The sequence below is a fragment of the Erithacus rubecula genome, assembly GCF_903797595.1.
Source record: "Erithacus rubecula genome assembly, chromosome: 12".
Lineage (NCBI taxonomy): Eukaryota > Metazoa > Chordata > Aves > Passeriformes > Muscicapidae > Erithacus > Erithacus rubecula.
The window spans coordinates 8,911,879-8,928,961 of NC_136664.1; the positions used below are offsets into that span (position 1 = coordinate 8,911,879).

The window sequence follows — 17,083 nt, forward strand, 5'->3', positions numbered from 1 at the left end:
AACCAAACCTGCAGCTGGAGGCTGGCTCACACTGCCGCTGCACAAGGACCACTTCTTTTAGAAATGAAGATTTTATCAGCCTAAGCAGCAATCTCTCAGTAATAGGTAGTTTTATTCCAATTATTGGTTTCTAATAAAGATTTTTCATTGCTAGAAGAATTTCTCTGTTAAACTGGAGATGGCTAAAGAAAGGCCAAACAGTTTTCTCAGTGTTCTAGGCAGGATGACAATTTCAGAGCATTTCTCTGAGTGCGAGGTGTGAGCAGGTTCCTGCTGCCTTTGCAGCCCACGCAGTTACAGCCCTGGGTGCTCCTTGGGGAACCACTAGAGGCTGCTCAATAAACGCAGCCCCACCTTCGCCTCTTGAGGCTGCATGAGATCATGTGTACCACTGCAGGAAAACATTCACAGAGCACTTGCCTAAAAATATGGCATGTTCTTCCTGGATGGGATAGTGGGGAGACACAAATTAAAAAAAAAAAAAACACAATCGTTTTCTGATTTCTGGGTCATTTTATTTGCTGTTTGAAATTGTTAATGCTTGAAGAAATGATCTTGTTAACTGATGCTATTTCTATTACACAGAGGCCATTCTGTTTGATGAAACTGGGGGGTGGAAAAATGAAAACCTACACACAAGGGACAAGTTAGAACTCCAGCAAAAATATCAAGGGATTTAATTCTTGTCGATCCTAACTAATAACTTCTGGGGAAAAAAAAAAAAGGTGTGTGTGTATATATATGTATCATATTCATGTTGTTGAGGAAAGATTTTCTAACAAACCTGTTCTCTTGTTTCCATCATCCACTTGAATTTCTTGTTTAGTTCTGATGAAAAAGAGAAACTTTCTGCTGGCTGGAATTGCTGTTTTTTCGATAGCTCGACCAACACAATGCTTCATTGCGATCTTTGGTAAGGCCATACAGGGAATTTCTATAAGTATTGTACTAAGCCCTGAACCACTGAAGTTCGAACATCATCTAGGATCTGCCCAGATAAGAACAAAAACTACAACAGATGACATGAGTTCTGATAATCGGAGAACACCACGTCACAGAAATGAATTGTATGTATGAATTCTAGAGACAGATTCAAAGGAAGAAGAGGTGAGAAAATATGCAAATGTCGGCTCTAGAATGACTTCCCAAAATTGAACTCTTAGCCCGAACTTAGTCCGGGCACTTTCATCAGTAAATTTAGCATTGTGGAGCTGAAGGATCGGTAGCCAGAAGGTTACTCGTAGCTCAGTGCTGATTCATCTGGGGTGTTAAATGTTGCATTAGTTAAGCAACAACAATTGAGAAAGAAGCTGTTTCTCAGCGATTAAGAGATGATGGGGAAGACTCGATGGCCTGAGGCTGCTTTTGTTCTTAAAAGTGGGGATGGAGAGGAAAAATGCTGCATGGTATTTATTCATGAGCAAAGCTGTTTAACAAACGGGGACAGGGTGTTTATAAAATGACTATTCCAGCCATCAGACTGGGGTCTTTTCTTGAAAACCTGAACCACTTCGTAGGTGACTAAAGTTATACCTAATAAAAGGAACAGTTTTAAAGGGTGTGTCTGTGCATACTACTATAGATGTATATGCAGAACTAACTGAAAGTAACATTCATAATACATATGGTTGTGCATCTGAAAAGATCTGCCCTTCACAACGTCAGGTTTTTGTGATATTCTGGGAAACAATGACTGACATTCTTGTTCAAGATCAATTTCTGTCTCAGGCATTGGTGGTATAAAAAGTTTAAGGACAGTGATGTACTACTCTTGCCTCAGCTTTTTCCTTCTTCCGTGCTCTAGCTGTCATTCTTGAAATATTTGAAAATGTAATATTCTAACGACCCAGAGGCTGAAGTAGTTGCTGTGGGTATTTCAAAATACTGCTAAGCAGCCATGAGTGCCTGACCCATTAAGAATTTGGCTGCTTAGTGTCACTTTATTGTTTTGTGTCCTTCTGTACCTGCATCTGAAGTACATCACTGTTCTGTCTTTAGATCAATATGGTCTCTACTAAAATGACTAAAATGTATGCCACAGTACTTAAGCCAAGGAATTCCCTTAAGGAAGTCTGTGATTACATTACTGTCACACTAAAGTATTTGTTTGAAGGACCCTGTAAGGGCAGGATATCATGGTGATTCCTCTTCACAGCAGTACTTATGAAAGCAGTTTATAGTTAAAATGGCATTTCTGGCCCCAACCACCTGTCAAGAAGAAAAAAGCTGTGAAACTGTGACTTAGTTTAGCTGAAGAATAGTTAGGGAGTCAAGGCTTCTAAAAATTCCCCGGAAAATTGACTTGCCAAAACAAGTTCTAAAACCCCAGTTAAAAACATCAAATCATCTTTTTACATTGTGTAAGCAATGAAAGGAGAGCTGCATTATGGCTTTGGCCAGTTTTATGGTTTGCTAAAAGAAGAGTCTTTTTTCTCCCTCCTGACTGTGGCCCCTCAGGTTAGTAGGTTCTGGCAGTAACAAAATTAAGTCAGTCTGGTTGGTGATCAAAAGGGGTTTTACTGGTGGATTAACAAGTGGTTTTGGTTCAGCCAGAGTATGACCACAACTACATCAGGTACAAAGAGATGGGATACCTAAAGCTGGGAAAAAGAAGTGTGGGGAAGCAACAAGGGCTTCCCACTTCTGCAATGCCAAGCTGTTAAACCAGCTTAGCTGTAGTATTTAACTTCAAAAGTTATGTTCAGAAGCTTTACCTGAAAAGGTCAAATTTCAGATTTTTCTGAGCAGAGTTTAAGTTCAGAATTCAACTCAAATTTGCAGGTGGTCATGTGAGCCTGTTGTATTTTAATATCTCAATATTAAAGTTTTTGAAATTTTCCTTGGTTCAAGGATGCAATGAAACAAAACACAAAGAGACTTAAACATCCTCAGTTTTGCAGTCATCATGCCCACTTCTTAGAGGAAAGTGAAAAATGGCAGAGCAGTGCATCAGTCCAGGAGGAATTCAGAAGTTTCATAAATGCTAGTCCAGCATTCTCTCAGCAATGCTGCTGGGACTCTTGAATATGTTGTCACACAGACCTATTGATCTATCCCGGGTGTGGAAACGTTTTCTTTACTCTGAGGCTGAATAGACCTTTGCCAGGCCAGCTATTCAAACATACTTCTGTGTTAGCCAGTTACAACTCACACAATATATGAAAAAATTCTAGCTTTAGGCCACATGAGAGCTGAATTGTGTTTTCCTTCTGGATATAGCTTGACTACATGATCTACATAATAGAAAATATTCAAGAAGAGGATGCTCTATTACTCAGCTGTGAAGGTTAAAAGTAATGATGTAAGCTACACTCAACAAATAATTTGGTATTTATCATTTAATATACAGGATGTGTTTTTACTAACAGATACTGCTACTGCTGAAAGTTCTTGTGGACTGTAAATTTTTGCTCTATTTTTATGGTTTTGAGCTGTAGTTCATGTATAATATTCAGGTATTTTTCTTTTCTAACAAATTAAAATATTATTTTGTTCCACCTGCCTCATTGAGACAAACTGTACAGTGGTGCAGGAATATGTTTGTCCTCTTGCCTTGGATTTATTGTGTAATCACTGTCCAAGAACATTTTCAATGGAGACCTAGTTCTGGGTGGGCTATAAAGAAAAATGCTTATTTAAAAAGGGAAAGGGAAAGGGGAAGAATATCCAAGGGCTCTTTGAGGCTTTTGTCTATCACCTCTATATTATGAAAGTCTTGTATTAGATTCCCACATGTCATTATTATATGTATATAAACATACATATTTTATACTTAAAATTGGATGAGTTTATTATCCTGTGGTTTTCTTTGTAGTGCAAAAGAAGTGTGAGACGTATTACTGTTTGAACATGCCTACTGTAAGTTTCAGATACATCTACTTGTTTTGATATTCCTCTCCAGGGTAAAAAATACAAATTGGCCCAGAGAACACACAAATCTGGAGGGAAAGTCTAATCATTGGCTAAAATTTGACTGTCATTTTCCCAGGACATTAAGGAGAATTATGAGAATTAATTTGCAGGAAGCAAAGAGAAAGAAGAAGCAAAAGATATTGTGCAATTCTGAGCAGATATTTCTTTTATAATACTTTGTAAAACATGCAAAAGCTAGAATCTCTTCACATGAAGTTCATCATATAAGATTGACTTTGCAAGTCTGAATGGTGTTAGATGAGCTCAGTGATCCAACCATAAAAATAGTTGAGGTACAGCTTAAGGTTACCTCTACTATTTCTTGAACAGCAAACAAATTAAGATTGTTTTTTGAATGAGTACAGAGGAGAAAATTCAGTATGAGATGTTGATTCAGTTGCTAACACCATTGATTTGAAGGTAAGGCAGGAACTGCAGGGCACTGCTGTGGGACACTGCCTCACTCCCATCTTCTAGAGCATCTCATGCAAGAGGTTCATAGTTACATGGCTGAACAGAAATGCAGCTCTCTAGAGCACATTTGCCTGCAGACCTGAGCAGTGTGTGGCCTTCTAGAGACTAAATGAGAATTATATTCCATTAACATAATTCTGCCCTTTAGCAGTGGGCAAAGGACACAATTTTGGAAAGCTCAAAATGAAAATGAAGAAAAATACAACCAAAGTCCTTAAAACCTGCAATCACTGCATACCTTTCTGTGATGGAATAAAATGCAACTAAATATTGCAAAGGAATAGGTTACATTGAATATGACACCAGCAATGCATTCTTTATTTAGAATGGATCCAGAGTCCAGGAAGTATAATATGGCTAATTGATACAAGAAGTAATGACAATAAATCTTTAACTTTCTACAGGAATTCACCCATGTTCTGCTCATGACTAGTAAATTAATTTTTACAAGTCCCAGGAGAGTCTTTTATTTGCTGACTTCAGTTGAGTCTGATTAACAGGAAGCATTGTTGAACTTGAATGCAACAAGTTAGCTCTGTGCTGAATGTTGCCTCCACATCTGATACCTGTCCTGTCCCAGTGAAACTTCTTGAGAAACTGTGCAAATACTAAGACATACCAAATCTTCTGCAGGAATGCAGTTTACATCACATTTGGAATTTTTGCATTCCCTAGAAGAAATTCAGTTGTGATCCAGCTTGCAGCTAAAGCCTGATGCTGGAGTTGGATTGAAATACACAGAATTGGTTTGTGTGCTCTTTATCAATGGTATTATATCCTCATCCTCTTCCAAAAACCTTGTTGAGAAAATGTCTCCTGAATTATGGCTAAAATATAACTTCATACTATTGTCAAGTGGAAGCAGATATCCAGAGTCCTGAATCCTCAGAAACTCTTCTGCTGCTTTTTATATCAAGGATATCAAACTGAAGCACATGGACTACAACAGTGGCCATATTTTGGTGTGTGTGTACACAGAAGGAGGAGTAATGAAGAGAAAAAGAGAAGAGCTTATGCACTCCTCCTGCAACACTTGTTATTCATAACCAACATATGAAAAAATTGCATTGAGTCAAGCAGTTCAGAAGTTATCCTTGCTGTTCTGACATGAACTCCATTTTATTAGGTGTTTAAGGTGTAGCCTTATGCAGAGTATATGGCAACAGCATTATCCAGATGGAAAGCAATTATTAAGGGCTACACAATGAGCAGGAGTTGCACAGCTATAGTAACTTCAGAGTGAAGCTGCTTAAACATGAAGGCACTGCTGGGAGGGGTGGAGGAAAGGTACCAAGAAGAATCACTCATGTGGAAGGAGCATGTTTCTCCTATGCAGTCATTCCTAAAAAAGGCCATATCTACTGCTGGTAGGAAAATGATAGAGTCACACTGAAATCAAACGTGAAATTAAGTATAAATAGCTTTATAGCAGATGTAAATTTCAAACTACTAAGGCAGTTTTTCTTTGAAGTGTTTCTTCCTTGCAGAGCAGTGAGAGACAGTAATAACTATGGTGTGTGAAATGATGTGTGAAATATATATTCAATTTATACTTGTAATACTATTGTGGGAAACCTGTGATCTCTACAGACATTTGATTATTCTGTGCTGCTATGTACTCAGCTCATGTTCTGTATTTTCAGATACTTGAGACAAAGATAGAAAAATATGAACTAAAAGAAGATTAAAGAAGTCAGAAATGCTAATCAAGAACAGATGAAGTATATGCCTTTGGCCCAAACTTAAAAACTCTGAGGGAACAGAAAGGTGAGGAATGAAAATGACTATGTTACAAAGGAACTATGTATATGTACACGTAGATATACATCCATATTTGTCTGTAATGTGGGATCACCATCAGTTTTGATGAGCTTGCTATCCAAATGTTAATGTTGTCTTGTTTGAAAGATGTATTTTTATTTAGGAAATACATTAGGAAACTGAACTTTAATATTTTGATTCACTGAAATTTGATGTTGAAGCCATTGAAGCAGTTCAAGCAGTCTATGTCTTTATTCTCTAAAGGGCTAAAGAAACAAATAGATCCGAGCTCTGATTTTCCTTCATGTACAAACAATGCTTTTGAAATTACTGTCTTCTGTCTCAGTCAAGGAGAGTAGATCAAATAAACTCCTCAGTGTTTCATGCCCATGCTAATTTTTCTTGATGCATTGCAACATCTTGAAACATACATTTTCTTTTTCCATATTAAAAATAAAGGTAGCAACTGTGGTTTTACGAGCTTAAGAGCATTCCAGTGACCATCCTTTCCCTCAGTATTCCTAAACTGTTTTACAAACCATCATGACCAATGCTAGACCAAGTTCCCTGTTGAAATGTGGCAAATGCTTTTGGCTGGCCTTGATTGTGTTGTGGAAAGGCACATGAAGATAGAAGAGAGCCCATTTTATATTAAATAGCACTATTTGACAATGAATATTTGTTGTCCAAGAACCAGGAACTGTAGGCGTGACTTGCAGAACTCTTGGTTTAATAATCCCTTTTCTTGAAAGGGACTTAACAGTTTTTGTCAGTTGTCATACACCATTTTTACTCAGCTGAGACTGTAATCCTGCCTGCTTAATCCCCATATTACCAGTCCCTTATCCTTTATGATTTTTCTAAGGAAGGGGCATTTTCTTTTCTACATGTGAGAAAAAAACAAGTCTTTCTGATGCAGCATATTGTCCACAGAACAATGAAGGTGTTACTGTATGACTCTGAATATATATAGTATATAGTAGTTTTGTAAATCCTTTTGAGCCTGGTCTTGAGTAAGGCAGCTAATCCCAGTTAGAGGGTATTGCTTCACATGAAATCCTTGCAGAGCTGTGGAATCCATTCCTCCACACCAGCTGTCCAGGCTGTTTGCCTGCTGGGGCTTTGGTTGCTACTACAGATAAACTGTGCAAATAAATGAAATTGGCCGTTACTTTACACCCACTAGTTTAGTTTCATTATGTGTATGCTCACAACCTTCTTCTCTGCCCCCTAATAATGTATTTGGACTGTTAAGGAGACTGCTGTTCCTTTCAAACAATGAAACTGCATGCTCAAATGCATCGTCTGTTCCCTGTGGTGCTTTTGGGCCTGTGCAACAAGTTTTGTCTTCAAGTGAGAATTCTTTCCCACTGCCTTTGAGTCTACACCATTCTAATGTGCACTGCAAATTTCATTCTCAAAAAAAAAAAAAAAAAAAAAAAAAGCAATAAAGTAACTTTTATTCCAAATTTTTAATTTTCCACTGTTGTCTGTATCTTTCTGTAGAGAAATCCTAAAAGAAACCTGCACTAAGATCCTGTTGATTTTCTGTCCTTTCTTAGAAATGCTGAGAATACAAAATACTTTCATGCCCATGAACCAGAGGACTCTGATTAAGTTCCCACAGAATACAATTACTCACACCTACTCCACCTCACTGCTGTGCCAGTAACCATATTTTATTAATCATCCCTACTACCCACCCAAGCCTTAGAAGCTGCTATCATTTGTAACATCAGGAAAACTGTAAGAAGTGTTAAGTGGGAGTCTGAAGTCCCATTTGCAGTATGCAGTGACAATAAAACAAAAGACAGTTTTATACTCTGCATCTGACAGATGGATAAAGAGGGAAATCTATGAAACTGTGGGACTGATTCATCAGTAAGAAGGTTTCTGATATGAGTGTCCTGTGCTTTAGGCATTTTCAGACAGCTTAATTTTCAGCAATGAGTTCTGTGCTTAAATTTGTTTTATAGTATTGAATGTGTGTGTTTAGAAGTTGTTTATTTAAGTAAACTATGTTAAAAGCCCCAAACAAACAGCAAACACAACTTCCTAAGGTTCATGTAAATACTGAGCATCAACAGGACTGACAAATCCTTCTGTATAATAATTTAAATTACAGATGAAGCAGAAAAAGGAGGATGCAGGTAGTCTAGCAATTACACCACGGTGCTGCCTCAGAACACAGAGGGTTGTTTACATATATTACAAATAATGAACCCTTACCCTGTGTGCTGGAGCTACCAGTCAGCCTACAGCATGTGTACCAGCCTAGAGGGATTTCAGAGGAACCCACCAATTCATTTTCTTGTCGTCACAAAGCACCCACCAATGGAAGCTCTGGATTCAAACAGATGAAAGGGTGAGAAACATATTATCACCATCCCAAACATTGAATTCTTCTGAAAAATACATCTTATGGTAAATACTTCCCCAAGACCTTGTGTGAACTATTGAACAAAAGCACAAAGTCAGGTGGCTTTGCCAGCCAGGCAAGATCTTAAGATGTAGATGTTTATGTTTTTTTAACCTCCAATTATCTCTCTGGAGTAGAGGAGACTGCTTTTAAGGCTGCACAGAGCAGGAAGTGCTAAGTATATTCATAAAGGTGTGGCTTAGCTCCCTAGCAATTCCTTGGCAACAGGGACTGCTAGCCCTAAGTAAAACAAACAGGCTTTGTGGAAATCAAAAGTTGAGAATGCAAGATGTTCACATCTTTGATTGAAACAGCCAATCTTTGAAGGTGGTGGGCTCCACCTTGTTTCCCTAAACCAAACAGATTCACAAGGTTTGGACAGGTAAATCTTGTGCTTTTGATAACAGTGCAAAATATAAAATGTTTTTCAAGTCAGTTTTGCAAGACGTGTAGTGAGAAAAGGAGAAATTTACACATTAATTTATCAAAAACGTGATGTGTTATGCATCCTCTGATAGGGTTTCCTGCATAGATAGAATGTAATCCAGAGTTCTGAAGACACAGGAAGATCCCACAATCTTTGATCTTGTGTCTATATAAAGTAGGTGTAAAATGCTGCCCATCGTGACTCGTGTGACAATGACAGCTGGCCTGACTGCCCTTAGTGAGGCTGCAGGTGTTCAGTGATACCTGCCCTGGAAAAGCTCGATGTGCCCTAAAGCCATGGATTAATGAAGTGCCCCTTTTGTTTGCCCATTCCCATGAGTCACTGTCTTGTTTTTGGCAGGGTGACTGAACCGAATGAGCGAATGACTCCACTTTAGAGAACAGAGGAGCAGATTGGACTCCTCAGACTCCCTCCTCACACAAAGAAGGGCACTAGAGCCTGTAAAGGAGTAGTTTAAAGTTAATTATGTCCTTGCCATCTAGTTCACCCAGAGCGTTATTAGTGCGCTCACCCAAGTCACGGCAGAGCCACTCCCAGAATGTGCCAGGTAACTTCCCCTCATTTACCCCAGGGCTCTTTTTCTTTTCCTCACCACCGTGTATTTCAGTGTAGAAAAGGCAAAATCTTAATGTATGTTAACTGTGTCGCACCATGAGAGAAATAATTACTTGAGGAAAGCAAGGAATGGCTGAACACAAGGTGACATTTCCTGTCAAACAAGGGTGTGCCACTTTAGCAGAGGGCTGTGGAAAGGAGGTGGGGTGGGACTGGCTGTTATGAAACAGCTCTGTCAGGGTATATTATCACAACTCCAGCTTGCTGTGAAGGGAATTGCAGCTGCTTGCATGTGCTTAATTATTATCTGTGCTTATAAAGCAATTCTATTGCTGTTAAGTGATAAAATGCACTGAATTGCATCATATGGCGCCTTAAACTTAAAATTTCTACTGTATGCCAAAAGGAAAAATCTAGGTATACCTGTCTTCTCTCTGTCTGAATACATTTACTGACTGTGCAACATGTTTCTTTGAGAACATTTCTTCTCAGGAAACCATGTCACCCTCCTGTATCAGCTGGATGTATCTGTAAGGACAGAACTTCTATCTTACTTCCACAGTGTGTAAGATCCAGCATCAGGCCAAAGAAGAAAGGTACTTGTTTAATCATGATCAGAGGTTAAAGTGACAAGAGCATTTGTTGAATAGAACAAGGAAATTTATTTGAGTGAGGATCTGATGACTCTACTGACATGACTGTAACTATATAATATATTTAAATGTGAATTACAGTCTTCCATGAAAGCAATTACATTTTGAGGTGCTGTAGAAAAAAAAATCAGATTATTTTGCAAAAGCTATAGTTGTCTTATCAAGCTGCAAATGGTAGAGTAGAAAATAAACTCATCTAATCTTCCTAGAAATTGGCATTAGTCCTGCTAGAGGCTGGTAGTCATGAGTCAGACAAGACTTTTTGAAAAACTTGTACTTTCAAGACAGGACAGTGAAAACAGAAACAGAAAAAAAAAAAATCAGAGGTCTGCTTCTTCTTTGTGTTGGATAGAACAGGACACAGGGTGTGTTTGAAATCCTCTTGTCATAGGTATGCAACAATTCCTGGTAGAAGTGAAGCAAAATAACCATAACCAAGATGAAAGATCAGGAAATCATTGAATGATAGGTCCTATCATGTCTACTTTGGATACACATAATTGCATTCATCAATTTATTATACAAATTATACATTTCGATGAAATGTTTTTAAAACTCAAGTACTTCAACAGGTGATTAAGTTTTGCTTAGGTTTTGCATTTATAATTTACTTCTGTTTATACTGTGGTGAGAAAAAGAAGTGTATTAGCATATCTGTATGTGGAATAAGTTTAATTAAATTCTAATGAAGAAACAGGTTAAATATCAGAGCAGTAAAATGAAATGGTAATAAAATATTATAGGAACACACCTTCCTTTTTTATCAAGGTTTTTATGTCAGCTGAGAGCTTGTGGTGCAATCTGAATAAGCAGACAGAGATTAGAAATTTCTGCCAAAATAGTCTTGTGAGAGAGACGAGTATCAGCCAATTTTCAGTAAAGCTTGAGAAGATGCAACCTGCCTAGATTCATCATTAATTGTGTAAACTTTACAGTTGTTTTTGACCTAATAACTTGGGGTTCCAGTATACCATTCTTTGTATTTGATGATCATTCTTTCCACTTCTATATTGCAGCACTGATTCTCAACTGTCAGTAAGTGAGAGCAGTGTGGAGCATGCAGATCTTCTGATGGAGATAATGGCCTTTACATTTCTAATGCTGTCTACTTGTATTTAGTGTTTACATGTAAAGGTGACTGGAAATGAATGACTGGAATCCAACATTCCAGATGGCTGTGGACACTTCTCACTCTGAAACATCAGTGATTTTGTGGTTCAGTGAACTTCTGAGAACTTTCTAGCTGTGCAGTGTGAATGCAGTTATGTGTGTGGGAATATGACAGGCTGAATATCATTGATTCATTGAAGGGGTGTTACAAAAATTTTCTCTAAGGGTAAAGCACTACTGAATTTCCTGTCTTGCTACTGCTATAATTGGAAGTCTCTGAGTTGGTCTGTTAAATATAAAGTACCAAATGGCCCAAATTGAATGCTTTATGCAGATATTAGGTCATTCTCATTTACTATTATGAGGAGTTAAACTCTTGGTCTTTTCCCAAGAGGATATAACTTTATCCTGTTGAACCATAAATGTGTAATATTAAATTTTGTTGTTTATAAATTCAGAAGATTGTTCTATTTAATTGCATGTAAATACTAGTGAATAATAGAGTCCATTTTAGCTTTCAGCTTTTGCAGTGGATATTGTTATCGATTTATGGTTTTACTCCTTTCACTAGGTTAATAGTGATGGTAGCAAGGATGTTGGCAATGGACTTTTTTCCTTTATATCTTATGTAACAAATAACTCACTAGATTAACTTTATCATTAAAAAGCTTATTTTTTACTATTGCATATTCTGCCACACTGACAGATGTGTAAACTGCTATATCTTTTCAATGAGCAAAGAGGAAATGGATTAGTATATAGAAGTGTTTTGATCTAAGACTGAACACCAGTCTTGCTTAAAAACCTGCCACGAGAAGGATATTTTCCTTTGAATTTTCTTTCTCATATTATACTACACCTGAGACTAGTGAAAAAATAAACAATTGCAATGAAAATTTATTTAGGCTGGTTGTAAAGGCAATAAAGCTTTGCACAAAGTCAATTTTGAATCACAGGTAAGGTAGATTGAAAGGGTAAGGAAGCACTTGCATATTCATCTCATTAGGTAACAGGAATTGTATCACATGGCTTGTCTAACTTACCACAGCTTAAAGATCCTGTCTCAACTAGTTGCAGTGAATTATTTAAAAATTTAGCAGTGAGATCAGATTGGCAACCAGGAGGAAGTTTCTCATCAGCAATGCAGTGCAGCACTGGAGTGGGTCATCCATGGAGGTTTCTAAGTCATGTCTGGACTGTGATAAAATACTAGCTGGTTCAATGTAGTGCTGGCAGTAAGCCAGCATTGGACAAGAGGGCTTGCAGAGGTCCCTGTCAGCAATCATTTCAGTGATTGTAAATCCAGAAAACTGTTCATTATATTATTTGACAGACAGCATTACTTCCAATCTTAAAACAAACAAACAAACAAACAAAAAAAAAAAAAAAAAGGAAAAAAGGAAATTCAGCTTATTTGTTATAAACTTTTTATTAACTTTGATGTAAATCTATAATAATATTTATGGAAGATACTACTATGCGTGCACATTTGATCTGTCCACAAGTTTGGTGGAAAAGTAAATGCTTGGCTTTTCAAAAGCCTGGTAAGTGTAATCTGGAGAAACTTGGCTAAACAGCACACACCAATACTCCAATGGGAACTGAGCATGTACAAAACCTTTGTAGGATTTAACCACTGCATTGATTGTTATCCCATAGAGAAGAGAAGCTATGTAAAATAATAGAAGTAATTCCATTTTTATTTATCTTGTCTAGTCACCAATTTTATGTTTTAACTTACCTTTAAGTCAATAGAAATAAATTCCAGCTGATACAGGATTCTAAGTGAATGCTTCCAGTGTGGCTTGATGGTGCTGGTACCTGCAACCCATCAGAACCACAGTTTTGAAGCTCTTCTGCAGATTGCTGAGCTTTTGTGGATATCTCAATGGAAATTATTTCAAGGCTTCTACAGTGCATTGTAATCATGGCACACCTACCTGGCAGACCAAAAAATCAAATCTCTCCAAACATCTGGACAGCAATCAAAGAACACTCCTGAGCACTTGTTCCCATGCCTTTCCCACTCATTTGTTGTTAAAGAGAGGATAATTCTTTACATATGGGTTTATGTTCAGGAGTTACAGTAAGCTCCTCCTTCAGCAAATATTGCTACACTATATTATAAACCAATCCAGGAGCCGAGGACTGAATGGGTATGAAATCTAAATGTCTTCTCAGATTTGCTTACACATCACTTACAAATCTTTTGCTTCCAGTGCCATTTCAGTTTGGAGATGCTGAGGCATGCAGACAATTTGCTACTATCCCTATTGTGAGGAGAAATACCAAGGTTCCATATTTATTCCATTTAATATCTCTGTCTCTCAAAATCACAGGGAAAAAAAATAGCTAAAAGAGCTCTGGACATCTTTTGGTGCACGTCCTTGCTCTGCCACTGATTGCAGTTTTGAAATTAGACCAAATTTCAAAGTTAATTCAATTTTTCAGGGTATTTAGAACCGTTTTATAGGGTTAGATATCATCATCATTTTCCTTCTTTTAACTGATGAGTAAAATATTCATGAGGACAAATAACTTCTCAATATCATATAGTTTGGAACAAAAGAATCCATGTTCTCTGAAAGATTACTGAGATATTTCTGCAGATCTAAATCCAGCCAGGATATTACTCCAGATCTCATGTCTCAAAGTTTCATCCTTTTACTAGTCTTTAAGAAAAGGACTTCAGTCATCAGGATATTCAGTTCATAGAAATTTTTAATAATGTAGCAAAAGAGATAGTTTCTTTTCACCTTCCCTTCCCTTCCCTTCCCTTCCCTTCCCTTCCCTTCCCTTCCCTTCCCTTCCCTTTCCCTTCCCTTCCCTTCCCTTCCCTTCCCTTCCCTTCCCTTCCCTTCCCTTCCCTTCCCTTCCCTTCCCTTCCCTTCCCTTCCCTTCCCTTCCCTTCCCTTCCCTTCCCTTCCCTTCCCTTCCCTTCCCTTCCCTTCCCTTCCCTTCCCTTCCCTTCCCTTCCCTTCCCTTCCCTTCCCCTCCCTTCGCAGTAAGAATGAAAATGCCACTAGACATTTACCTATTGCAAGCACAATGGTTTTAATGAATCTCCTCAGTGTTCTCAAGTGCTCTAACTGTAAAACTGATCTATTTTAAAGAAGCAGAATAATCACAGTACTGAGCTACCATAACCATGAATGTCCATATTTAAAACTTTTCTTCTCCACCCAGTTACATTTATGGGATATTATCCTCGTATGGAGCCTACAAAGAATACCTCTATAAATATGCCTGCCAGGATTAAAGCTAAAGGTGAGCAATAACTCTTCATTTCAGCAAGATCTTGGTTACAAATTAACTTTTTTTTATGCTCAGTGTACAAGGGTTTGTCCCATATGTTTTTCAGGAACTGGATCCTGTTGCTGTTCTGTTGAGACATACCATGTCACTCCTCTAGATTTTTTAGATCAATAAATGGCAAGTATATTTCAGGGCAGAGAATGGAAGGGTTGTGGATAGAAGATGAATGAAAAGCCAGTTGCATAATCTGATAACTTTGAAATGTGTGACATGGCAGGAAGGCCAGCATTTATTTAAGGATTTTTAAAAGACATTTTAGAATATTATTTTTTAATTTCATTTAGCTAGAATGGTTCAGATAAATTAGTAACAGTACAATTATGAGAATTAAGATAGACTAAAAGTAGAAACCGGATGGGCCTTCTGTGAAGAGAATCTACATTTTATGAGATGAGCTTATGAGAAAAGAGATGAGAGAAGAGATGAGAAAAGCTTCTCCTCTTGGGCTGCAGTTAATGCCTAGTTCCTTATTGAGCAGCTGTAGCAGGAAAATGCAGGTCTTTATACTGTGTTTTTGCAAAAAGTGCCTAGGTACATAATTAAAAAAAAAAAAAAAAAAAAAAAAAAAAGTTTTACTAAGATTCATCTTTACAAACTATATGAAGGATAGGGCCTAAACTGCGAAGTACTCTCTGCCTGTAACATCCCTTAAAATTCCCGGTGGAATACTACACTTTCATTACACATTAACATTGGCGTCGGTAGCTGGAAACACACACAGCAACGTGCACAAAAGACAATTACTTAGAAGCAGGTAAAGACTTTTCTTTCGTGGAATTCATAAATTATCATAAATTATGTTTTAGCAACTGTGCTGGGACATCGCTGAGATTCCCCCGAAACGGGCGCGGGTCCGGGCGCACAGAGCCCCGCATGCGGGCGGGACCCCGCCGAACTGAAAGCAGGTACAGGCATTTCCTGCAGGCAGAATTAAAGAGAGAAAGGGAGTTTGCCTCTGCTCGCCTTCAAAAACCAATCAGACCAGATCAGCCAGGCGTTGATTCTCCCTCCGTCCCTCCTACACCTTTTCCAGAGGCCCAATGGCCTTGTCCCATTGGGAGATTGACTAGAGTCACATGAGCTGCACCAAGGGCAGGTAACTCAGGGAAGGGGAAGGGGAAGAGGGAAGGGAGGAAAAAAAAAGAGAGAGAAAAAAAAAGTCCAGACTGAGCTTCTGCCATGATGTCAGAGGGAAAGAAACCCACAGCTTGCTAATTTCACCTCCCAATCTGCCCCGGGAAGGAGATCACCGGGAACAGGTAGAGATGGGAGCTTGCTTTCTCCATGTTTTTTATTTTTTTCCCTCTCAAACACCCAACCTCCTAAATAGCTCTTTCTCTTCTCTTTATATTGTGACTCCTCGTTCGCTCTTTTTCTCTTTGATTACTTGGAGGTAGGGGGTGAGCCTTGTGGGTTTTTTTGGTTTTATTTTTTTTTTCTTGTTTGTTACTGTGTCTTTCTTTTGCATTTTTTTCCCCTCTCTCTCTCTCTTTTTTTTTTTTTTTTTTTTTTTTTTTGACCTCTGCTTTTGATTGTAGTTGTTTCCCCCTGTGGTCATGACGGCTTCGCACAGTGACTCTTTGGTGGTGTTGTTTGGGGCAACAGCTGGTGCATATGGGGCTAAACTGGGTTCGGATGAGAGGGAACTAATTCTCTTGGTGTGGCAAGTTGTGGATCTACACAGCAAGAAGGTATGGCTTCGATATCCGGGGCGAGGGCGCGTCGGCGGCGCGGGCGAGCGGAGCGGGGCGCAGCGGGCTGTGCCGGCCGCTCGCCGCCCGCCCGGAGCCGTTTGTTCATTTCACAAATGCACCGAGCGAGGGGAGGCGCGGGCCGCGCCCGGGGTCATTCCCTGCCCGGGCCGCTGCCTCGGGAAGCTCCTTTTTTGTTCCGTCTTTATGGGAAAAAGTAACTTTTAAAAAAAGTTTGGCCGCTTCCACACCCCACTGCCCCGTCCGCCTTAAATCATGCGCGGCTTCGAGGATGTCTACGGACTTTTGAAGCTTTAAAACAAAAAGCTGCCCCGGGTGGCTCCGAGCGTGCTCGCTCCCCTGGGAGCCGGCTCATGCTCACCGTTGGACCCTTTGGGCCTGCTTTTTGTTTGTTTAACCAATGTTTGGATAACCTTTAAGAGAATATTGACTTCTTTTAATTTTTTAGGCCGACCTAAAAGTCATCTCTAATCTTTTTCCTCCCCAAAAGCCCTATCTTAAATAACCCCCTAGAGATGAAGGGCTTTGATAAAACAAACAAAACTATCAATTTAATTAATGTATTCATGAAACTGCCTTAATATTAAGTGATCTTCCCTTTGCACTCAACAACTCCCGCAAAAGTCGGTGCTAACTGCAAAAGGCCTTATGAAAATGGGCTCGGATGCTCCGAAGCAGAGAGCGTGGCTCTCCGGGGTGGGAGGGAGAGAAACCGCGGCCAAAG

The 17,083-nt window shown here is 38.8% G+C and overlaps 1 protein-coding gene and 1 long non-coding RNA gene across 10 annotated transcripts in view; one reads left to right on the top strand and one right to left on the bottom strand.

Moving 5' to 3' along the window:
- Positions 1-775: 775 nt before the first annotated feature.
- Positions 776-9,659, bottom strand: LOC306807222. Its single transcript, XR_013775667.1, has 3 exons — positions 9,526-9,659; positions 8,377-8,490; positions 776-2,208 (listed from the first exon to the last, which is right to left on the bottom strand). It is a non-coding gene; the product is annotated as an uncharacterized lncRNA (long non-coding RNA).
- A 5,980-nt stretch (positions 9,660-15,639) lies between these two features.
- ESRP2 (epithelial splicing regulatory protein 2) overlaps positions 15,640-17,083 on the top strand; it is a 42,392-nt gene continuing 40,948 nt past the window's right edge. For 5 of the 9 annotated variants that reach the window (XM_079316459.1, XM_079316455.1, XM_079316458.1 and 2 more), the window contains exons 1-2: positions 15,787-15,906; positions 16,186-16,338. In XM_079316459.1, coding sequence (XP_079172585.1) covers positions 16,204-16,338 — 135 coding nt within the window. In that variant the 5' untranslated portion in view covers positions 15,787-15,906; positions 16,186-16,203. Of the gene's footprint in view, positions 15,907-16,185; positions 16,339-17,083 lie in introns of all 9 variants that reach the window. The other 4 variants (XM_079316456.1, XM_079316460.1, XM_079316457.1 and 1 more) reach the window with 4 other exon arrangements.